General features: G+C 37.9%; 5 protein-coding genes and 1 long non-coding RNA gene across 6 annotated transcripts; 3 read left to right on the top strand and 3 right to left on the bottom strand.

The window, feature by feature from the left end:
* Window positions 1-559: 559 nt before the first annotated feature.
* LOC133841994 (major facilitator superfamily domain-containing protein 6) lies at window positions 560-8,594 on the top strand. Its single transcript, XM_062274879.1, has 5 exons — window positions 560-749; window positions 2,619-3,059; window positions 3,118-3,769; window positions 4,665-5,864; window positions 6,669-8,594. The coding sequence occupies exons 2-5, from the start codon at window positions 2,800-2,802 to the stop codon at window positions 6,855-6,857; spliced, it is 2,301 nt and encodes a 766-aa protein (XP_062130863.1). The 5' UTR covers window positions 560-749; window positions 2,619-2,799; the 3' UTR covers window positions 6,858-8,594.
* Window positions 8,595-9,211: 617 nt separating this feature from the next.
* On the bottom strand, window positions 9,212-11,340 carry LOC133841102 (gastrulation defective protein 1 homolog). The gene has a single exon (XM_062273398.1). It carries the CDS (start codon window positions 11,238-11,240, stop codon window positions 9,285-9,287), a length of 1,956 nt encoding a protein of 651 aa, XP_062129382.1. The 5' UTR covers window positions 11,241-11,340; the 3' UTR covers window positions 9,212-9,284.
* A 295-nt stretch (window positions 11,341-11,635) lies between these two features.
* Window positions 11,636-14,317, top strand: LOC133841100 (FACT complex subunit Ssrp1). Its single transcript, XM_062273395.1, has 3 exons — window positions 11,636-11,849; window positions 11,930-13,525; window positions 13,586-14,317. Exons 1-3 carry the CDS (start codon window positions 11,796-11,798, stop codon window positions 14,138-14,140), a joined length of 2,205 nt encoding a protein of 734 aa, XP_062129379.1. The 5' UTR covers window positions 11,636-11,795; the 3' UTR covers window positions 14,141-14,317.
* A 79-nt stretch (window positions 14,318-14,396) lies between these two features.
* LOC133841109 (uncharacterized) lies at window positions 14,397-18,488 on the top strand. The gene is made up of 3 exons (XM_062273405.1): window positions 14,397-14,820; window positions 17,199-17,363; window positions 18,197-18,488. The coding sequence occupies exons 1-3, from the start codon at window positions 14,773-14,775 to the stop codon at window positions 18,350-18,352; spliced, it is 369 nt and encodes a 122-aa protein (XP_062129389.1). The 5' UTR covers window positions 14,397-14,772; the 3' UTR covers window positions 18,353-18,488.
* Window positions 15,990-17,092, bottom strand: LOC133841105 (uncharacterized). The gene has a single exon (XM_062273400.1). It carries the CDS (start codon window positions 16,963-16,965, stop codon window positions 16,111-16,113), a length of 855 nt encoding a protein of 284 aa, XP_062129384.1. The 5' UTR covers window positions 16,966-17,092; the 3' UTR covers window positions 15,990-16,110.
* Window positions 18,489-21,096: 2,608 nt separating the features above from the next.
* On the bottom strand, window positions 21,097-21,730 carry LOC133841112 (uncharacterized). Its single transcript, XR_009894260.1, has 2 exons — window positions 21,616-21,730; window positions 21,097-21,547 (listed from the first exon to the last, which is right to left on the bottom strand). It is a non-coding gene; the product is annotated as an uncharacterized LOC133841112 (long non-coding RNA).
* Between the last annotated feature and the right edge of the window lie 1,461 nt (window positions 21,731-23,191).

The raw sequence follows: 23,191 nt of genomic DNA, 5'->3' as shown, positions 1-23,191 counted from the left end.
AAAATATATTTTTTCCTATATTATAGTTTATCTCATTTCAATTTATTGTTTTCTGATTTATGTACATAATTACAAATAAGAAAAGAATTATCATTACAAGCAAGAAATTTAAATATTTCAAGTAAATATCAAATCTGACAAACTATAAATACAATTTTATATTAACTTATAACATACTTATTATTATTATTATTTTGAAGTCGATGTTTCGATTGCTTATATAGTTTTTAATGGCAGTTTTTGCCAACTCTAGTTTAAATGAATTAAAACTTGTTTGGCGCCAAGTTGTCGGTTTTCAAAAGCGTCAATTGCAAAGTACTCTCCCTGTCTCTTTCGCTATACCTTTCTCTGTCCGTCGCGTTGCTCTTTGTCTCTCTTAGCCGGCGCTCGACTTTTGTATCGTCGCCTGTCAGCGGCGGCGTCAAATCTCATTACATTTGAAATACGCTTGAGAGAGCTTTTCCGTTTTCCTTCGCTTTTCCTCGTTCTTGAGTGGATTTCTTTTCATGTGTTGTGTTGTGTTCTGTTCTGTTCTGTTCGTGGTGGTAGAAATTGCTGCTCTGTGTGTGGAAACTGTGTGTCAAATGCGCGTATAGAGGCAAGACGCGATTTGTGTCTGTAGAGAAACTTTGCTTATCGATTACGCACGTAACACATTCAGTGAGCCACACTCAACGATAATCGTGTGAAAATTACAAAATTTTAATTCCCATAAAAAAAGTTATTAAATGTGCTAACTACATTTTCGGGTGTGTTTAAATATTTGCAATTATTTTCGAGTATAGCTTAAAACAAAATCCATACTCTGTATATAATGAATGAAAATCTGCAGTCGAATTTTCGCTGCCTATGTGTATGTGTGTGTGTGTGTGTGTGTGGGCTTGATGTTGGCCTTCAAAGTGTACATAGCTGCTGTCTGCCAACTGGGCTAACAAAGTGCCTGAAATGCTTGCCAAAAGTTGTGCAATAAAAGGATAATGAAGAAATTTGTCTTTTCTTCGTTCTTTCATATTTCTTATATAAAATGTTAAAGTTTACTCCTTGAATCTCACATGCCAGAAACAACAACAAGTCAACCTCTGTCAGTGTGTCTGTGTATCTGTGTATACACACACAGTTACAGTGACAGTGACAGCGACAGTTATAGACAAACCCACTTACCTACATTCTGAACGTGCTAAACAGTGCGTATGTGTGATAAAAAAAAAAGCTACCTGAAAGCCACTCAAAGAAGTCCACATGCTCGCAAGCTCAAAGCTAATGCAATACTCACTCAAGCTGAAGTCCTCCCCCCTTTCCCTCCACCTATCGTCGCATCATGAGTTTTCCCTTTCGAGCGCTTTTCGATTGTGTCATTTGGCATCGGTTTTATTATGAAATTGCGACAGTCAGCGAAGCTTATTTATGCTGATTTACTTGCACAACAAATCCATAAATTCGCACAGAACCATTGCGCACTTCTAAAGTGAAGAAATAGTGACTAAGATCCATGCAATATGGATAGAAATTTCTTATAGCTAGTGCAGATTCAACAAGTGATTGTCTGAAGTGGGTGTAAGATTTTTAATATGATATCATTTAACTAAGTATGTGGTTGAATCTATGGCTAAAAGTTAGTTCAATGCGAAGTTGGTTTAACAACTTTAAAAAGTTTGGGTTTTCATTTTTAATAAAAAATAAAATTATAAACATATTATATTTAGTAGCTTCTTTATCCATAATCAGTTTATTGATTACTCAACTCTCTTAATGTGTTATTTTGAAAATTAAGTGTAAGAGTTATTTACAAGAATTTGAAAAAAAAGATAATGAAAAACGTGAGTTTATTGACGTTAAAATCATAATGTGAAGTTTCACTCAAATAAAAATATTTATTTTGTTGGAAAGCTAATTGCATCGAAATTGTAAATTTTAATGCTGTGTGGAACAATTTTCAATTAATAATGACATCTTAAACAATCAACTTTTAACTTGATTGATCGCAAATTTATCAACAAGAAAGTCTTTTTAAAATTTATTTTCAACAGTTTTTTTCTAAGGTAAAATGTGTTGGTAAGAATTTTAGTATAGAAAGGAACTGAACTTCACTACAGGGTAAAATATGTCCTTAAAAATTTTAGTATAGAAAGAAACAGCCTCCTTTTGACTGAACATTCTGCTTTGAATAATTTTGAAAAAAATGTTTTCAAAAATATTTAATAAAAATCATGTTTAGTAAAAAGCTTTAAATTTAAGCATAGACTTCAAGTAATTGCTTAACTTTACAATTTACTCTGACTGCCATGAAATAATACTTGGAGCTTATGCTTTAGTTTAACAATTGTGTCTTAATGAATAGTGGAGCTTCAAGTACTGTGAATAATGGTCAAGTACTCAGTTAATATGCTTTGATTTGTCAATTACACTATGGACAGTAACGAGTCTCCGACAGCTACAAAGAGCTGCTATAATTGCAGAAATTTCCGAGCTGTCTCTCTCTTTTATTAGGCATATGCCCAAGAAAAACTAACGAACACACACACACACCCCTCAGCATACACACCCCCTTAGCTTATTACACAGCCAGTGAGCAGTGACAAAGAGCAACAGACTAATTGGGCTTTTGTCTACCTAAACAGCTGCTAAAGGATAATCACAGACAGGATGCTGTAGTCAGCGCAGTGCGAAGAAGCAAAGCAATAAAGCATAGTTGAGCGAGCGAGCCAGAGAGAGAGACAAAAGAGACAACGCCAGCAGCAGCAGCGGAGCAGAGCAAAGAGCAGAACGAGAGGCGTTTAATTGCATTGAGGCAGTGACAGGATGAATCCCTACAATGCTGGAGCTGGAGGAGGAGGTGCAGCCAATCCGTTTGGAGCGCCTGCATCGAATGTTGGCTATGGACAACCACAGCAGCAGCAGCCGAACATGGGTTATGGCTATGAGCAGCAGGCAACTGGTGGATACGATCAAGGCGGAGGAGTTGCCTATGGACAACAGCAACAGCAGCAGGCGGGCTATGGACCACCAGGCGCTCGACCACGTGTCGATGTGGAGGCCAGTGGTGAGGTGGATCCCAATTTGTAAGTAAACCAACATTAAAACCATCAAAAGATTGCTCTAATTAAAGTTCATCTTTAGGTATCCTGAGGCCAAGGATTCAACGCACAAAGTACGCGGACACTCGGAGATCTTGCAAATGTTCTTTGGCGCCACGGAGCAGGAGCTGATTCCCGTCAAGAGTTTCTACTTCTTCTTCTACGCCGCCTTTGGATCGCTCTTCCCGCTGATGGGCGTATACTTCAAGCAGATGGGCATGAATCCGGGTCAATGCGGCATTCTCGTTGGCATGCGTCCGTTTGTCGAGTTCCTTTCGGCGCCCTTCTGGGGCTCCTATGCGGATCGCTGTCGCCAGGGCAAAAAGCTGCTGCTGGCCTCGCTCGCCTGCTGGGTGCTCTTCACCATACCGTTGAGCTTCATCCGGCCTGAGGCCATCAATTGCATTGAGCGTCGCAATGCCACAGATTTTGTGCTCACTTATACGCGCACCAAGCGCGACACTTCGGCCATGTATGAGCCGGATCATGAGCTGGCCTATGATGAGCTGGACATGCTCGCCGAGGATCAGGATGAGGAGCAGGAGTCGCACATTAGACGCAAGAGATCGCTGCTCTTACCGCGCATCGATGCGGGCATCTCTCCAGTGCACATCAACTTTGTGAGCAACTACGATGACAAGTATCACAGGGATTATGTGACGCCCATCTTCAGCTCTATGGTTTATCGCACACCAGTAAGTTCTTTACTTTTGGATAATAAATATGTTCCCATATATCTAGGCCAATTACAGTTCAGTCTAATATTAGAAACTTTGAACGAATTCTGAAAGTATGAGTGTTTAAACTTTATTTGTAGTTTATTCAAATCTTATGACATATCTTACTTGAAGTGTCGACTTACAGATATTTTATAACCATTTCAAAATCATACAAAATAAGAAGAAAAGTCCACTATTACTTTATTTCAGTATCTATTATTAATATCACAAATAAAGAAAGGAATCTAAAGTAATGTCAGCTTCAATAATATACTCTGTATATATAATATTATATGCTACAAAAGCTTGTGTGATACATTTTCATTATTTTATCCATTTCTAAATAGTGCAAAATAAGTGAAAAACCACAGCCAAGGCAGCTTTAGCTTTCCTATCTATTAATATATTTCAGATATAAAAGCAAGTTTAATATGAGTAATTATAAGAGACTTCAACGAAATAACTCGATTTTCTTAGGAATTAAGTTTTACATCTCGAGATATTCTAATGAATCTTTTAGCTACATATTAAGATCTAAATAAATTATAAATTATTATATAGGAAGCATGTTTGAAATGTTCTCTGTTTTGTAATAATACTTCTATGATTTCTATATGTAATGTTATGAATGAAATACTTGAGTACTAAATGTATTCTTCATATTGTAATTCGAATTCAGAATTTATTTCTAATGTGTAGTCACAGCAGTTGAGGTCTTCAGACTATATCTATAATAAAATTTTACTATATTTCATACATTTTCCAATTTCTAATTTCCAGAATATTGAAGCCCATATTTATTATTTCATAATATCTAATTACATTCTACCATACAGTTAAATTTTCTCTTTACCTTCTCTTACTTTTACAGGACATTCAAAAGGCATTCTTTTTGCTGCTGCTGGTCATCCTCATAGGCGAGTTCTTTAGCGCTCCAGCCATCACCTTGGCGGATTCGGCAGTCATTACGCTGCTGGGCGAGGATGCGGATAAGTATGGACATCAGAGAATGTTTGGCTCCCTCGGCTGGGGCATCTCAATGTTCTTGGTGGGCATTGCACTGGATCACTCCACCTCCTTCTCCAATCATCCATGCGGCGCTGGCAATAAGGAAAAGAACTATAACATTTGTTTCTCCATCTTCTCGGTGTTGATGACCTGTGCCATCATCTCGGCCGCGAAGATCACCTTCAAGTACGAGCCCGTGGATGAGAGTCAACAGCAGGCATCGGCACAGTTTGTGGATCCCAACAAGAAGGCCGAGGAGGAGTCGATGAATCAGCTGGCCGCTCAACTCAATCTACCATCACTGGCTGTGGGTAGCGGCAGCGCCGCTTCAGGTGCCTGCGCTGGTGGCGTCAGCAGTTTCCTTGCTGCTGGCCATCAGGCGCAACCGCATATTGGCGCCGAGTCCAAGGTGTTTGCCCAGACGGCCAAGGAGTTGCCCGAGTGGATGACGGTGTTGACCCACTTCAAGGATGTGAAGACTGCGTCGTTTCTGTTTGTCGCCTGGTTCATGGGCTTTGGCATCGGTTTGATTTTCACCTTTCTGTTCTGGCATTTGCAAGACTATGGTGGCACGCCCACATTGTTCGGTGTCGCCTCCGTGATCAATCATGTGTCCGAAATCTTTGCCTATTTCTTTAGCTTCCGCTTGATCACCCAAATCGGTCATGTGAAGGTGCTGTGCTTGGGCCTCATTGGCAATGTGCTGCGTTTTCTGTACATCTCGTATCTGACCAATCCGTGGATGGTGTTGCCCTTCGAACTGATGCAGGGCATTACACACGCCGCCGTCTGGGCGGCCTCTTGCTCCTACATTGCCCACAACACACCCAAGCACTTACGCGCCTCGGGTCAGGGGGTGCTGCAGGGCATCCATCATGGCTTGGGTCGTGGCTGTGGCGCCATCATTGGTGGCATGTTTGTCACCTACTACGGTACTACTGCTACCTTCCGTTGGTATGGTATCGCTTGCCTCTTCGTGCTCGGCCTCTTCATCTTCATCAATTTCTATCGCAAAGAGCAGGGCTTCATCTCGGACATTCCCGTCACCGAGGATCCGCATCAGGTAAGTTGCCGATCCGCTGAAATGAACAATTCTTTAGATGAGCTCGTCTTGCACAGGTAGATTAATGCACTTACTTTTTAATTGTTGAATGCCATATACCCGATAGTCATTGAATCGAAGAGAGAATAAACTGAGTAAACTATAAGCACAACAAAATATTTAAAAATCAGCTCTATATCTATAAATATAACTTCTATAATAAAGTCCACTTCTTAGTCCGTGAAAAGACACAATACTCCTTAAAATTAAACGCTAATTTAAATTTGAATCCATACCTCAACAAAATAAGAGGATTCAGCCTTTCAGACTACTTCTGTAAATTAAATGATATTTCCAATTATTTTCCAGCCTTCAGAAAGTTACAAAGCAAACTTAAAGCTAATGTTATGATCACCAAACACATCAAATTTAAATTCCATTTATATTATTTCCTACTCACAACAAATTAAATTTAAAGCTGCATCTTTCAAAAATATTACAAGCATTGAAACAAATATTTCATAAAAAAGTTTTTAAATATATGTATGTAACTATTCTGCTATGTATATTACAATATTATATGACAATAATATGTATAGTAAGAGTTGGTAAAGGTGTTTTCTAAAAATTGCATAGCTATCAAATAATAGATTCCACAATAGTTCAATCAGCTGTGAATACCTTTTTAAGATCACATCAAATATCATATTTACCTCAAACTCTGATGATTTGAATGCCGGGTATCTCACAGTCGAACTCGACTGTAGCTATCTTTCTAATATTTCACTCGATTGCCAAATATTAACCTATCTTACATCCTCGCAGGTTGCTGAGGAAACTTCTCACTTGGCTCCCCATGGCGTGCCCAGCAATCCGATACCGCGTGCTCTGTCGAATTCGCGTTTGAACGAGATGAATCCCAATGGCGGACCCTATGGCACCTATCAGACCACTGGCGGCAACCTGGATATACCCGGCGGCGGTGGCGGTGCACATAATCCGTTCGCACAGTAAATCGATGGCTTCCCAGAGATTACACAAAGAGTCCTCGCAAAACTACAAGAACCTGGAGACAACTTGGCAAAAGAAACCGCAAAAGATACATAGATACATTTAACATAGATACTTTCTCATAGCAACAGCAGCAGAGAACGAACCACATTTACATAGACATAATGATATATATACATACATACATATATGGTATATATAGAGGGAGTATAACCGCAAACATATCGTGGACATTGGCCTGCAATATTAATTGCCACACACATTGCTTTATTATGGTTTTTTGGTGCTTATACACACATAGATACATACGATTACACTCACATGGATATATTTTATATTGAGACTTCATATACATAGAGAAAGCAATCCGGGATACAGTTAACTTTGGCTTAACTTGGTTCATTTTATTGAAAGCAATTCAAACGAATTTTCACATAGTTGCTTAGCATACATATATACGACTACAAGATATACCCTGCATTGGGTTGATCAAAGATATTTACAAAGCATTTTTGATATTATTTGCATCGCTATCATATCATATATAAGCGACGGACTCCAATGGAGTTGCATCGAAACCAAGCCATAGACAACTAGAGGAACCAACAACAACACCAACAACAAGCACACAAGGAAACACACACCACAAAAAAAAAGAAAAGAAAAACACGTTACACAGAAAGTACCTATAAATATAATGAAAATTAAAGTAGCAAATGATAAATAAAAACTAACAAAGTGGAACATGAATATCATTTTAAAAAATGGAGTATGCGAATTTCTTTCAAAGAATTGAGAATAGAAGATTTCCATATTTTAGTTTAGTTCTTGACAAATTTTACATTCGAAAAAAAAAATGTAGCTGCATTAAATACAAATCAAATATCGAGAAAATGTTAAAAAAAAATGAAAAAAAAATTATATATAGTGAGAAGTGAAGAAACAAATATGGTAACGAATGATATTATGAAAATCCGCCTCATTGCAATCAACTGTTAAATATCTAATTTATAATATTGATAGCATACTATATACTATACATATTTATATATGTATGTATTCTATTATAAAATTGCTATTTTGAAATATTTGTCGAATACAAATGAGATTGACGCACCAAAAAAAATGGAAACAAAAGGGAAAAATAATAAACTACAAATGGTGTCTAGTTAAATAACATATTCAGCATTGTACCTAAGAGATACTTTGGTTCGTTCAACTTGATATTATTATGTAAACTATTCTAGCAAAAAACAAAAACTCTTACTCAATATAAATGTACTTATATATACACAAGATATATTAAATATTGTTAATGATAACAACAAAGAGAGAAAACTCTGTCTTAGATATTGTTGATCATATTTTATGGATATGTTTCAAGAATTTTCGGATTAATATTATTATAATTCTACTACTATACAGTTCTTATGTACAGCACTTTATGAATCTTTGGGTAACTTAGAATTGAGCATAATTACAAATAATTATGTTTAAATACAAGGCACGAAAGTTATGTTAAATGGGCCGCAATCTAACCAATGGCTCTATATACTTACTTATACCTATAAACATACCATATAACATATACCTAACATACATACATAAATGTACAAGTATTATATACAAAGCACATACCATACCATATTATACATACCCCCCCAAACAAAACAAACAATCGAATAAAACCCATAAAATTAAACAAAACAAATCAACAAAATCAATCAATACGATTAAAAAGTCATGTACTATGTATGTTTAATAAAGTTCAAACCGAGTGAATTTAAGGAAAAATACTCAACATTAGTCCCGCCATAAGTATACAAATCGAAAATTATGTTATTGGGCGGGCATTTCGAAAAAGTTTTTACAAATTTTAACTTTTTAGTTTATTTTAGTTTAAAGAACTTTGAGTAATCCCTAAATAGTCAGATTCATTTGTAGTTCAAGAATTTTTAAAATTATATTATGAAAGATATTTCTGAGTAGAGATATTCGCAACAGAACATTATTTAGAGCTCAAGTGGAAGTAGATGAAACATTAATAGAGAACGTTTACCACATTAATAATCTTTTCAATAAAATATCAGTGAAGTCCTAGAAATATTCTTACGAGTATCTGCATAACACTGTGACAGTTTTGAACATTTAGTTAAAATTGAATCCAAGTTTTTTGGATGCCTTTTCACAATCTGATAAATCCAATAGAATTTAAACCAATTCTAAAGTACCTTTTAATTTTTGATTAATATATCTCTGAAGTCAAAACAGAATAGAAACTTATAGTTTTGTCTGTACTTTACAGATACAGTAAGATATATAATTTAGAAAATTCTGTTGAGTAAATTATAACATTTTAGGAAAGTTCTAATAAAATCTGTATTTATTTATAAGCTAAAATAATCTTCAGAGGTAATGTCTATTTATAAACTAGGTGGCATCTGATTCCGTTTTGGATTTCTTGGCTGAGGGAGCTCCTTCATCAGCGGGCAGTTTTTCGGAGAATATAGCCTTGGGCTGAGTTTGCTTGTAGGCAGGCGCAATCCAATAAGGATTCTCTGCCGCATCTTTAGCGAATTTCAGGATAGCTTCACGTGGATCCTGATCATCGTCCACACGCTTGCTCAGACCCAAATTCCGTATGACATAGGAGGAGAGTGTGCCGCCCGAGCTAGCCACACGACCACCTTGACCGCTGGTAATAGGCAGATCGGGTCTCTTCGATTTGACGGGATCCATGCGTGCTTTCTCCATCTTCTTGCGCGAGGAACGCGTTTTCTCTTGTCTAAACAAGGGCAGGGCATGTGGAGTTATGATCTGAGATACGCCCACCATTTCCATCGGTTGTCGCTTGCGATGCGTCTTCACCACACACAACTTGGCGCCGCGTATGCTACGATGCTCATCATAGTAGCACTTGATGATGCCATTGCCACAGCTGACAAATAGTTGATTTAACTTGGGATGCCACAGCGTTTTGATGATATGCGAACCGGCCACCGGAATACGCTGCACTTGCTCAAAGCTTTGTGTGCTGAAGAAATGCAAATTTGCCTCCGTTTGACCCTTGGCTAGGGATTCACCCGTCACCAGCATGCGATCATCGGGACTAAAGCAACAATCAGTGGTGTCATAGCGTGAATAAAGATTGTTCCAACTGTGCATGGGTTTCTTGAAGTTTCGCAGATCCCACAGCTTCATGGTCTCGTCGTTGCAACGTGTCGCCAGCTGCTGGCCCATGTAGGAGAATACAATGGACGTGATCTCTGAGCCCTTTTGGTGCGCATCCCGCACACAATGCGTCGTATTCACAAACATCTTGCGTGTATCCCAGGTCTGTATGGAGCCATCCACACAGCCTGCCGCAATCAGTGTGGCATCCCGATTGTAATTGCAGGCCGAGGCACTCGTTCGAAGGCCACCTTGTGCTCTAGTTTTAATCACCTGCAGCTGCTCCTTGACCCGAAATCCTTGCCAGATACGTAGAGTGCCATCCAAGGCGGCCGTAAGGAATTGCTCGCGATTGAAGGGATGCCAACAGCCCGAGGTAAGCTGTGCCACATGGCCCTTCGTGCGACTCATGTCGCTTATATACTGATCTCCCTTGCAGCACTCGAGTTTCTCGAAGCCATCGCGATCCAGCACCTTGGCCTGTGCATTGCCAGAAATGACCAGTATCATGTCGCCGGTCACTGAGTATTGGAGTGCACGAATTGGATGATTCTCGCATGGCTGCAGCTGACGAAAGCTGCGCATGGACGAGTCCATGCCTGCAAAGTCCCAGAAGCACATGTCATAGTCAATCGAGCCGGACACAATGCGTGCGCCTGATGGATCGCCAGCCAAAGCGAGCACGGCACGTGACCCGTGCTGCATTTGAACTTCGTGTGTGTAAGGAATGCGACGAGGCAGACTCTCCTCGCTATCCGAGTCACCATCGCTGTCGGCGTCGTCCTCATCCTCGTCGTCCTTTTCAGCTGAAGCTGCTTGCGGTGTCTTGGTTTTAGTCTGTTCTGCAGGCTGTTTCTGCTCAGTTTCGGCCACTGTTGCGCTTGGAGGCAATGGTCCTATCACATCTTCATCCTCATCCTCATTTTCCGCTGCTTGTGGCTCTGGAGCAGGTGGCGCTGCTGTGCGCGCTTTGGCAATCTGCTCATTGATGTCAAACACTTTGGCCGCCTTGCGTCCAAAGCCACTGATGCCCATCACTTCCTTCAGATGCTGACTTTCCAGATCCTCGGCCACATCTTCGATTTGTCGTATCATTTGCTGCTTGTCCATTTTCTTAAAGCCACCGGCATCTTCTTGTTTATCTTTTTTCGGCTCAGCTGGAGTTTTATTTACGTTCAGCTGTATTTTGCCAAATGATATTTTACCACGCTGCATTGCACGGTTTGTATTTTAATTATTGAATTAAAGAAATGCTAAACGTTGTGCTCTTATGTTTATGTTTTTCCTCAGGTGTTTGTTTAACTTATCGGAGTATCGAATATCGATAGCAAGCGGCAAGCAACAGCTGTGCAGTGCTGCCAACTTGTACGTTAAAAGAAGTAAAGGGAATGACATCGATTTAGAATCACTATTTTAAAAATTAAAATTAGAAAAAGAATCCGGCATTTTCACTTTAAGAAATAAAGAAAATTGTTTTGGATTGTTTTTTTTTTGTTACAGCTGTTTTCAATGGATAGAACCACTTTAGCGCTGCAAACAAATAGCGGTCAGCTGTAAATAGTAGCTGTAAAATAACCGTCACTCTTAATGTGATTATCGAGTAGTTCGCATCTCTAGCGTCTAACCTAAAATTGGGCGCGCAGTGTCTCCGCTCTGTCGGCATTTTTCTCGTGCAAATTTTGTATTTGCGAATTGTTGAAGAATTGCGCAGACTGGTGTAATTATAAGTTTTGCTTATCGTTTCGTTAACTGGTGCCGGACACATTAAACATGGTTGACGCGCTGGAGTACAACGACATAAACGCCGAAGTTCGCGGTGTTTTGGTAAGTGTCGCAAATTGGCAAATTCCTCAGCTGCTTTTGTCTGACAGCAATTCTCTTCTCTCCCCTCTCTCCTTTTGTAGTCTTCGGGACGCTTGAAGCTAACCGAACAGAATATTATATTTAAAAACAACAAAACAGGCAAAGTGGAGCAAATTGCCGCCGATGACATCGATCTGATCAATTCGCAGAAATTCGTCGGCACCTGGGGACTTCGTGTGTTCACCAAGAGCGGCGCCTTGCATCGCTTTACGGGCTTCCGCGATAGTGAACACGAGAAATTGGGCAAATACATCAAGGATGCGTATTCGCAGGAAATGGTCGAGAAGGAGATGTGCGTCAAGGGCTGGAATTGGGGCACTGCCCGTTTCATGGGCTCTGTGCTGAGCTTTGACAAGGACACAAAGACCATCTTTGAGGTGCCGCTGTCACATGTCTCGCAGTGTGTCACCGGCAAAAACGAAGTTACGCTGGAATTTCATCAGAACGATGATGCACCGGTTGGTTTGCTGGAGATGCGCTTTCATATACCCGCTGTGGAGTCGGCTGAGGAGGATCCAGTGGAAAAGTTCCATTCGAATGTGATGAACAAGGCGTCAGTGATATCGGCATCTGGCGAATCGATTGCCATATTCCGCGAGATTCATATACTGACGCCGCGTGGTCGCTACGACATCAAAATCTTCTCGACATTCTTCCAGCTGCACGGTAAAACTTTCGATTACAAAATTCCCATGGACTCGGTGCTGCGTTTGTTCATGCTGCCGCACAAGGACAGTCGTCAAATGTTCTTTGTGCTATCGCTGGATCCACCCATCAAGCAGGGCCAAACACGCTATCATTATCTGGTGCTGCTCTTTGCTCCCGATGAGGAGACAACCATTGAGCTGCCCTTCAGTGAAGCCGAGTTGCGCGATAAGTACGAAGGCAAGCTGGAGAAGGAACTCTCGGGTCCCGTCTACGAAGTGATGGGTAAGGTAATGAAGGTGCTGATTGGACGTAAGATTACTGGACCTGGCAACTTCATTGGACATTCCGGCACAGCTGCCGTAGGCTGTTCGTTCAAGGCGGCCGCTGGCTATTTGTATCCGTTGGAACGTGGTTTCATTTACATACACAAGCCACCGCTGCACATTCGCTTCGAGGAGATTAGCTCAGTGAATTTCGCGCGTAGCGGCGGCTCGACTCGATCCTTTGACTTTGAGGTGACGCTCAAGAATGGCACCGTGCACATCTTCTCGTCGATTGAGAAGGAAGAGTACGCCAAGCTGTTCGATTTCATCACACAGAAGAAACTGCATGTGAGCAACATGGGCAAGGATAAGAGCGGCTACAAAGACGTGGACTTCGGTGATTCAGACAATGAGAACGAGCCGGATGCTTATCTGGCACGACTGAAGGCAGAGGCACGTGAGAAGGAGGAGGATGATGATGATGGCGATGATTCGGATGAAGAATCTACCGATGAGGACTTTAAACCCAATGAAAATGAATCCGATGTGGCCGAAGAGTATGACAGCAATGTTCAGAGCGATTCGGACGATGACAGCGATGCCAGCGGAGGCGGTGGTGGTGGAGGCGGCGATGAGGACGGTTCGCCCAAGAAGAAACACAAGGAGAAGAAGCGCGAGAAGAAGGAGAAAAAAGAGAAGAAAGAGAAAAAGGATAAGGAGCGTACGGTAACTGAACTAAAACTAATACTGTAATCGATTGAGACACTAATTGCAATCCTATTGTAGAAAAAGCCCACAAAGAAGAAGGACTCCAATAAGCCGAAGCGTGCTACAACTGCTTTCATGCTGTGGCTTAATGATACACGAGAGGAGATCAAGCGCGAGAATCCCGGTATTAAGGTTACAGAAATTGCCAAGAAGGGCGGCGAGATGTGGCGCGAGCTGAAGGACAAAAGCAAGTGGGAGGATGCCGCTGCCAAGGATAAGCAGCGCTATCAGGACGAGATGCGTAATTATAAGCCAGGCGCCGATGCTGGCAGCGATGATGAGGGCTCAAAGAGCAAATCGGTTAAGAAACGCAAAACTGAAGCATCGCCAGCGAAGAAAGCAAATACATCGGGCGGTAGTTTCAAGAGCAAGGAGTACATATCCGATGATGATTCCACCAGTTCGGATGAGGCCAAGAACAAGTCTAGTGAGCCGGCGAAAAAGAAGAGCAAATCTGTTGATGGAAGTGCCAAGAAGAAGGCAAAGGAAAGTGAAAGCGAAGAGGAAGCTAGTGATGAGGAGACCAATGAAAGTAACGAAGAAGATGATGATGAGGATGAGGGAAGCGATTAGATATCGCAAGCATTACACCAATTCCATAAACACACACTCAAACACACCTACACAAATAGAGAACTATAATAGTTGTAAGATATCTGTAACTAGAAGAAGAAGAAGATATTTAGTAGATCGCTAGGTCAATCTACAATTTGATTTGTCTTTTCATTAAACACCAAACACCATCGTCGATTTAATGTTTTTCAAATTTCAATATAATTGCTGAGTAATTATGATAATAAAGAAAATTGCTGTTCAATTTATTGGGAATCCGGTCAAAATTTTAGTATACAATTTCGAGAACGAATTATTGCCAAAATCAGTTGGCGATTGAACAGCGCGCGTTTGGCTTTCGACCGCGGATAGAAAAAACAACTGCGAACGCGAATCGATCATATGTTTAAGATCTGTTGCTATTATTAATGGCGTTCATCTGGTTCATAGTGCATTTGGTCATGATCGGGCAAATTGTGCAAGCAAGTGTCGTGGATCAGTTCGCATTATGGGCGACAACTAATGTGATCTCCCTCTCTCGATAGATAAACGCTTTGGCCAAGTTTACAAATGTCGAGTGCGTTAGCCAGGATGTCAACTATACAGCATTCACTGCCTGTCGACTATATGCGGTTAAACGCGATGTGGCCGAAATGAGTTTACGGCTTAAGATCCTTAAGTTCCCAAAGAAACCAGTTGCGGTGAGTTCTCTATACGAAATAGCCAATGAATTCAGCGAAAAATATATTGGAAATAAGTTTATATACAGTGTTGTATATAGTAGTCTGTTCCGCTCTTTGATTTTGCTGAAAATACACATCCATTTTATGCAGCAAAGCGTTAACAACAAATAAACAAAAAAAATATAGTTCGATTTTCGGTTTGGACCAATTAAAGTAAAATGTAGCAATTTCAACTTGTCTATATATAATGATTACAATTATTAATCGATTCCAAATACATTCAGAATTGGTTCGATTTGTCAATTTGGAAAGTGTCTGGAAATTTAAACGCATTGGTTTCCTCAAAGTACAGTGAATTCTCGAAAAGTGACCTAGGGCAATCAACTCAGAAGATTTTAATGCCCGTAAGAATTGTTGTTTACTTTTATAGGTATTTATTTTAATTACATGAGTTAATTTGCATTTTTATTTACGGGAAATTGTTACGCTTAATGTCCAAATAATACAATAACATTCAATAAACCCAAATTTATTAACGTTTAAAATTGTAATAAACAAGTGAAGGGATCGAGATCAGTGGAGCACTGAAATCAGATATAAGATCAAATTACTAAATAAACAAAAATCAATATAAAGGTTTACAGAGGAATAAATATGTCAATAAAAAATTTAAAAATTAAAAAAAAAATAAAAAACTAGTAGAGAGGGCGGTTTTATTCTTAAATGTAAAAAATGAATATACAGAAAAAAATTACTTTAATATTCTGGAGGTTATTACCATACATATTACCAGCTACCCATTTTCAATAGAATAGGGCGGGTATTATTCTTCAACTATATCAAAATCATATAAATAAAACATACTAAAATATACTGAAGGTTATATTTAGCTTATCGATATACTATATCATTGAAAATATACCACAGAGTACAAAGTATACAACAAATATGGACAGACTGACAGTCATAGCTATATATATCTCCTTGACTGTTGACGCTGATCAAGAATATATTATATATGTATTATATATATATAAATCTGTGGTCGAAGATACTTCCTTCTGTCTGAAACATACATTTACTATAGGTACAACATTATAATATCCTTCTACCCTATGATTAGCGGATATAAATATTAATATGAAGCTATATAGATGATTAAAAATCTCAATAAAATAATACAAACATTTTAAAAATTTCGTAAAGATTTATTTATCTTCAAAATCGTTCATATATTAGTTGTTTCTCTTTTTCTAAGAGTCGTTTTACTGAGAATTTGTATATAATATATCGATCGAGTCGAGAACCCTATGGAAAACGTTGTCGTTCCCTGGCATTATGAACTGATCGTAATGAACGTTCGGCAGCAAGGATTTGGCTTTGTAGCGAGTCCTCCGTGTCGTCCTTAAGAGTTGTAGCATCTAGTTGTCTTTCGTAGACATATGGTTTGCGTTTGGTGCGATTCAATGCAGCAAGTTGAGTTGTCAGTTTCTTGTTCAGATCTGGTATGGAAAGCTTCGAGAAATTATTTTTACGTTGTACTCCATTAATTTGTCCCATCGACTGCGATTGTGATGATGGAAACGCGATGTCATAGGACTCTTCTTCAGTGATCGCATCCAAATATTGATTAGAATGCGCTCTGGACTCTTCTTTATTCGGTTCCACATCATCAGGTTCTTCGTTGCTTAGAGCATCCAGAGCATCATCAGTCTGCGGATGGCGAGGAGGTTTCTTCCACAACTGTGATACCAAGGGCAGCACAGAGTTCAAACTGCGCACACAGAACTCCGTTGTGTATCTCAGCACATCGCTGAGTAAATGCGCTTTACCGTGCACCAGAAAGTGATCGATCTTTGATGCATGCCGTATCAACAGCGGATGGAGAATCGTATCAAAGACCCAGACGCTCGCCTGGGGCGCTGATACAATCAGCCACAAGACAATCAGCAGCTTGGTCTCTGCGTATAGCGGCATCCAGGCGAAGAATGCATCTCCTAACATCTCGATGCAGACCAGACCCGCATAGACTACCCAATACTTGCTCCAAGCAGTCAGCTCTCGCTCTCGGGCCAAGTCGATAGCTTGGTGGGTGTAACGTGCGGGCCTCAGGAGCCCAAAGGTTATGATCAAGAATCGCGTCACGATGCTGAAGAAACACATGTTTAACAAATTTCGATGCAAATGTCTTGCTTTCTTTTATACAATGGAATTTTTATATTTGTATTAATTGTATGTTTGAGGGAATGTCTCTTTTTTTTAAATTCTTTCAATATTTATATTTAAGTCAATCAAATTTTAGGGCCTACTTGTAGAACCTACTTACATATATTGGAAAATTTTGATATAATAGTGTGTTTGAGCTGTAAGTTTTTGGCCTTTTAATTGCTTTGCAGATGCGAATACAACTGTTGAAGCGTGCTAGCGGCTATAAACCATTTCTGTATGATGTCAGACATTCCGATCTGTGTTTGTATTTGGATAAGCGCAATCATCCTTTTGTCAACATTATATTCAATAGTTTCGCCAATCACACAAATGTCAAGCAATGTCCATTACCGGTAAGTTCCTCAATTATTAATTAAAACGATTAATTGAAATCCTAATACATAAACTATTACTTAAGTTCATAGAGCATATTATTTACCAAAAAATGTGTATTTCTAAATTATAAATTGATTTCTTAAATACATTTATAAATTAAATTTTTGTAAAATAAAAATTTATTTATAAAATATGAATTTTATTCAAAATTCTATTCTATTTATGATTAAAAAAATTAATATATGTTTCACAGCAAAAGTTGTTAAATTATCATTCTTATTGTGTATAAACTTTCTCAGTCATTCAATATAAAATGTATCCATTACATCAGTTAAAATGTCAAGCTATCAATCCGTTAATAGTGTTCCCCAAAAGTATTTATTAATTCCATTAACTTTTTTAAATCAATCCGTTTTCAATATATTTATTATTTTTGCCTATTACTCTAATGTTTAAGTTACTCGGCCAATGTTTAAATAAATCAATTGAGATGAATTCAATTTATTAATCTATTAATTTGTAATTTGAACAATATATTTATATATCAATTTAGCTCTTTCGCTAATCAAAAAAATTAACATATTTCATTAATATACTTCTCTAACTAATCAAAAAAATAAAAATTAGCCATGTAGTTTATAAATCAATATATTAAATATTTTCACAAAAATATCAATCATTTAAGCACTTAATAGTTTTCCCAAAAGTATAACATAATTAAGATATCCACATATTCATCAATCTGTTTTTCAATTAATTATTCAATTTTGTGTAACCATGTATTATATTAATCAAATATATTAATCTACAAATTTAACAATATTTTCTGGGCTTCTTTGTTTCTTTCCAGGAGGAGTTATGTGTGGAGCACTTTCGTTTTCCCATCAAGGCGCTGGACATGTTGCCTCTGCCTTCTGGAGAATATGCGATTCATGCGACATTCAGCTTCGATCGCATAGATCGACTTAAGTTAAAGGTGTTCTTTAGCATCTCGGAGTTTCGTTGATTGCAATAAGAATAATTAATGGAGTTGTGGAGTGTGAATATATTTATATGTTTGTAGAAATGCGTAAATGCATTTCAATTAATCGAATAACATACTTGTAATGGGAACCAATGGCGGTGCAATAAACTAATTTACAAACTTGACTCACCTTTTGTTTGATTGTTGTTGTTACTTTTACATTTGTTTTTCGACTCACGTGCCGTATAAAATGAAAATTATTCAAATTTTGGGTCACCGAATCAGGTCTTAAAGTACTTCACATATATAAATGTATAAATAAAATGTAATTAATTAAAATGAAGTTGCTTATTAAAATATATTTGTTTCACATAAGCCAAAACCTTTTAAGCTTATATAATTACTGTTAATAGACAGTATAATCTTTCACATGGTCCAGTCCCAGTGGGACCCCATAACCTATGGTTGCGACCCTGCAAATGTTCGCTCATGACATTTGCGTAGGCATTAAAAACCCATCAACTCACAAGACATGCAATCGAGTATGCTACAACAATAATACTGTGTGTTATATCCCATTGAAATCAAAGACCTTTCAACATATTATTATACTATACGATGCCTAATGCTGGGCCAATCGCGGTGCTTAGCCATTGAAATTGAAACGAAAATTAATTGTAATTGTATCTAATAACTGAAATGTTGACGGAAATAAAAAGTCAGCAGTCCGACGCGTTGACGCGTCGACGCGTTAGGGAGTTGTTTGTTAGACAGACAATACATACAAAATTACGTATACGTCAAATGTAAAAGGCGAGATATATACAAATTCAATTACCAACTTTGCATGCATAATGAATTTGTGGGTCAATTGCAAAAACTTGAACTCCAAAACGAGTGGATGTCGATGTGGGATTTGCGCGGAATCCCACAAAAATGTTGATGTTATTTTATGTTATTGAGATGGCGACCGATGGCAACGACGACGACGACAACGACGACGTCTGACAGGCGATGTGTCAAAACCGATTGCCTAGGAAGTAATAATCTCAACAGGCAGCAAAAAATAATATTAAAGTGAATAACAATGCATAAACGTTGGCAATTAATTTCAAATGCAAATTAATGAGCTGCAATTAACAGTGAAAGACAAAATGCCCATTTGTAATAAGTTTTTTTTTTTTTTGTTTTGTTTTGCCTTTTCACTCATTACAATATTGAAACGTATTTATTGTTAATAAGTAATTTTCGCACAATGCTTTTAAAGGCGTCGATGAGCGCTTTATCGCTGATTAACCCAAAAAATTGTAAGAAACCAGAACGAAACGTCAAAGCATTCTGAGAAGCACAAAAGGCTAAGGAACTGCCATTGCAAGTTATTGACTTTAATCGACGGTTCACACACTCGAGTCTATTTATTTTTGTTAAAAATAACATTGCGGCTTAAAATAAACAAAAAAACTGGCTTAACTAAGAAGTTGATTAATGGTTTGAAATAAATTACAAGTCGGGGGTTCAAAATTTATATTTACTGCAAAATTGCAAAATGCAAATTTTATGCTTTAATTGTAAAGTTTTTTTGTCCTTTAAAATGCAATAATATTCTTTGCTTTACTTTCTCTAATGACTATTTTTAAAAGATTTTTTAATTAAGATTAATAATATGCGTAAAGTGTGTTCAAAATTGTTGACACCAGTCGAGTTAACTGAGTTTACGACTGGCACGTTGCAAGTTCGTTGCTTCAGTCTTTTGTTTTTTCTTCGAACAATTAATCAACGTTTTTAGGCTGACAAATTATTCGCTTAGTTTGTATGTTCTGCTTTCTTTAAACAAATGATTTTCTGCTTAAGTGACAGGTACGCCCCCTGTCTAAGTGATTCACACTTTGGTAATTGCATGTTTAATTCATTTATAGGCCGTTGCCTGCGGCCACGGGAATTCTGTATTGAATTCGATACTGACAAACTGCAGGAAATGGCTACCGTATATCAGCGCCAATTGATATAATCATATTGTTATATTGCCGCTTCATCAATTAAATTGACTTGACACTCTCTAACGTTAATGAACTTTAAGGTGTGAAATTCTGGCGGGTGATAATTATGTCCTCATCACTTCAGGAAAACAACGAATATTCAACGCTAATTAAAGGAAGTATTTAGAATATTTTTTGAAATGCGTAAAAAATTGATTATAAAATAGTCAAATTTTTAACTCGTCTAGAATGGACCCACTTTTGGCAATACTTCAATTAACTTTTAGTATAGTAGGCTGCAACCTGCTGCCCAATTGTTTTAATAAATGTTTATAACCGTTGTTTTTAAGGGGCCAGACTTAATATTCAACTATTGTAGATTGCGCCCGTTTTCCTTGCGCAAGGCAGGAGCCAGTTCTGTGTGTGTTAACTTATGAATATTTATAGATTTTTTGTTTGAATGAATCGAAGTCATAGCAACAACAGAAGCACAAAGTCAATAAGCCACAATAACAGTAATCGCCAAGAAGCCGGGAGAGGGGAGAGGGCCAAAAAGAGACCCAGTTTATGGGTCAGTTGTTGTTGTTGCCTTTGCTTTTTGGTGTCGCCTTGCTGTAACCACAACGGTTCGCTGTAGTCTCTGTGGCTCTTTTGGTCCATGGGGGATTTGTCGAACTGGTAGCCAGTTGCTCTGACATAATAATGGCAATAATGCTTATAATATAATCGATTTTACTCCAATATTTTTGTTTAAAGTGCTGCAATTTTTTTTTTATATATATTTTTTGAATTTACATTTCGAATTTTGAATTTCGGTTTTTGGTTTTGGTTTGCATTTTAATGTATGCACATTTCTTCAGTTTGAGTCCAATTTTTAGTTTATTACAAATTCATATTTACTATCGGCGATTTGTGTTACAATTTCGCTTAAAGTTTAAAACCTGATTAGTCGCCGTTTATTTATATTACATCATTTGAAATGACCCAAGATTGTGCCCGTTGACAGTTTCGTAAATTTTCGTTGGCGGTTTTTTGTATTTTTGTTTGTTTCTTTCTTTCTACTCTTTTTTATATCGGTTCCAATTCCAATTCCAATTCGAGTTCCCATTCCCAATCCCCAAAACCGAATTAGGCAGCGTGAAATGTTGAAAATTATGCAAATCGTTATTGATTTTCTTTGTTTGTCATTTACTTGTATATAGAAATTCGAAATAGCCATAAATATTGAACATACGAGTATTTATGCCATATTGTATGTTGACTGAAAATTTTACATTGCTTTTTTTTATGCTTAAGTGCAGATTGACGCCTCGTAAAACGACAACTTACCATTAACGACATGCTGCTGTCTTATGAGTTGGCGGATGAAATATGTTCGATGCGTTCCTCTCTTGATCTCTTGTGGATTATTGGGCAATTGTCGATGCGGGCCACTGGCATTGACCTTAGCAATGACATGGATTAATGTGAGTCAGAAGCTCCGTGGTGAGAAGAGGTTGTTGGGTCTTCACTTACCAAACATATAAAAGAAAGGTAGTGAGAAACCAATATAAGAATGTATGCTGTTTTTATTGGGAGAGTAGAGATGCCTCTGAAAATCATTTAATAATATTTTAGCTCTAAAAAATAACGAGTGAGTGTTCGATACCCAATTTCAATAAAAGCAAAACATTGTGCGTTTATCGTTAAAAATATTAAATTTATTTACCGACAATATACTAAAATATACCAAAGACATATTTAGTATATTATTCTACATCATTTAAAATCGTCTATAGACTTCAAAATATACCAATGCAAAATACTAAAATATACCAAGAGCTATATTTGGTGTATCGAAATACTACATCTCTAAAAATATACCATATAGTTTAAAATATAACAATGCAATGAGATAAAGTAAGCTGCAGTCGGTTTTTGCAATACACAATTATTTTGTTTGAATAACTTTTAAGTTTTTTTCAGACTTATTATCATATGTACCAGAAATCGTGCCTTTAGTTTCAATATTAAGTTTGCTATTATTCAAAATTATTAAAAATAATTTGAGGTATGTTTTGAACTGATTGTTGAAAAAGTAAGTTTTAAAGTGTCTTGTTTATTATATTTTTCTTTTTTTTTTTTGGTTCGACAAGTGCATAATCCTCATTGAGTGTGTCGCTGGCCAAATCAGTTGAAATTGTGTCACTAAACTGGATGAATTGTCAATAATTTTGTGCAAATCGCTGACAGTTGACATAGAACAAATACGGCAAAGTAGACAGACAAAAGCGTAGCAATCGAAATGAAATGAAAAACAATAATTAAAGGTAATGCGCTGGCATTTCGGCTTAGAAGAGACACTTTGCTGGAGACTGTGAGAAAGCAGCCGAAAAAAACGAGCAAATTTAAGACAATGTAAACAAATGCAAGGCAATTAGCACGAAATCCACATAAAAGTAATGAGTTCAATTGGGATTCGGTTGGAGGAGCTGCAGCTCCGTAGTAACTGCGACGACCCATGAAACGAAACCTGTTGCTGCTCCAGCTACCGAGTCATTGGAGGTGGAGATGAGGAAAATATCACAGCTCATTAATAGATTCCAATCGTAGCTGGGGCTAAATGTCGCTTGAAATGCTGCGATGCCAAGCGAGGCAACAACACGTGTAATGACACCGATCCGATGAAGATTTCAATCTACTATTTCGCTTATATCGCTTATATAAGACCGTAAATGGCAATTGAGGTTACCTGGCATCTCCAGGCTATATGTAAGATATATATGTATATATGATATTGGGATCGACGTAAACATCGCTACGTCAACGTTGAGTCAGTGTTTTTTTGGGAGACAAGAGTCTGGTATCAATATTTATACGCTTTGGGTTGCTTGATTAGTTCATTGCCATTTCACCCAGTCGTCCA

Source organism: Drosophila sulfurigaster, chromosome 3 (genome assembly GCF_023558435.1).
Source record: "Drosophila sulfurigaster albostrigata strain 15112-1811.04 chromosome 3, ASM2355843v2, whole genome shotgun sequence".
In the NCBI taxonomy this organism is placed as follows: domain Eukaryota; kingdom Metazoa; phylum Arthropoda; class Insecta; order Diptera; family Drosophilidae; genus Drosophila; species Drosophila sulfurigaster.
This window is presented reverse-complemented; position numbering and strand designations above follow the sequence as displayed.

Bases quoted from the DNA above. Each gene is read 5' to 3' on its own strand.
- LOC133841105 (XM_062273400.1), bottom strand. From the start codon at position 16,965: ATGTGTTTCTTCAGCATCGTGACGCGATTCTTGATCATAACCTTTGGG.
- LOC133841100 (XM_062273395.1), top strand. From the start codon at position 11,796: ATGGTTGACGCGCTGGAGTACAACGACATAAACGCCGAAGTTCGCGGT. The intron at 11,850-11,929 runs GTAAGTGTCGCA...CTCCTTTTGTAG, and splicing joins CCGAAGTTCGCGGTGTTTTG to TCTTCGGGACGCTTGAAGCT. The intron at 13,526-13,585 runs GTAACTGAACTA...ATCCTATTGTAG, and splicing joins AAAAGGATAAGGAGCGTACG to AAAAAGCCCACAAAGAAGAA.
- LOC133841102 (XM_062273398.1), bottom strand. From the start codon at position 11,240: ATGCAGCGTGGTAAAATATCATTTGGCAAAATACAGCTGAACGTAAAT.
- LOC133841994 (XM_062274879.1), top strand. From the start codon at position 2,800: ATGAATCCCTACAATGCTGGAGCTGGAGGAGGAGGTGCAGCCAATCCG. The intron at 3,060-3,117 runs GTAAGTAAACCA...GTTCATCTTTAG, and splicing joins GGTGAGGTGGATCCCAATTT to GTATCCTGAGGCCAAGGATT. The intron at 5,865-6,668 runs GTAAGTTGCCGA...ACATCCTCGCAG, and splicing joins TCACCGAGGATCCGCATCAG to GTTGCTGAGGAAACTTCTCA.
- LOC133841109 (XM_062273405.1), top strand. From the start codon at position 14,773: ATGAGTTTACGGCTTAAGATCCTTAAGTTCCCAAAGAAACCAGTTGCG. The intron at 14,821-17,198 runs GTGAGTTCTCTA...ATTGCTTTGCAG, and splicing joins TCCCAAAGAAACCAGTTGCG to ATGCGAATACAACTGTTGAA. The intron at 17,364-18,196 runs GTAAGTTCCTCA...GTTTCTTTCCAG, and splicing joins TCAAGCAATGTCCATTACCG to GAGGAGTTATGTGTGGAGCA.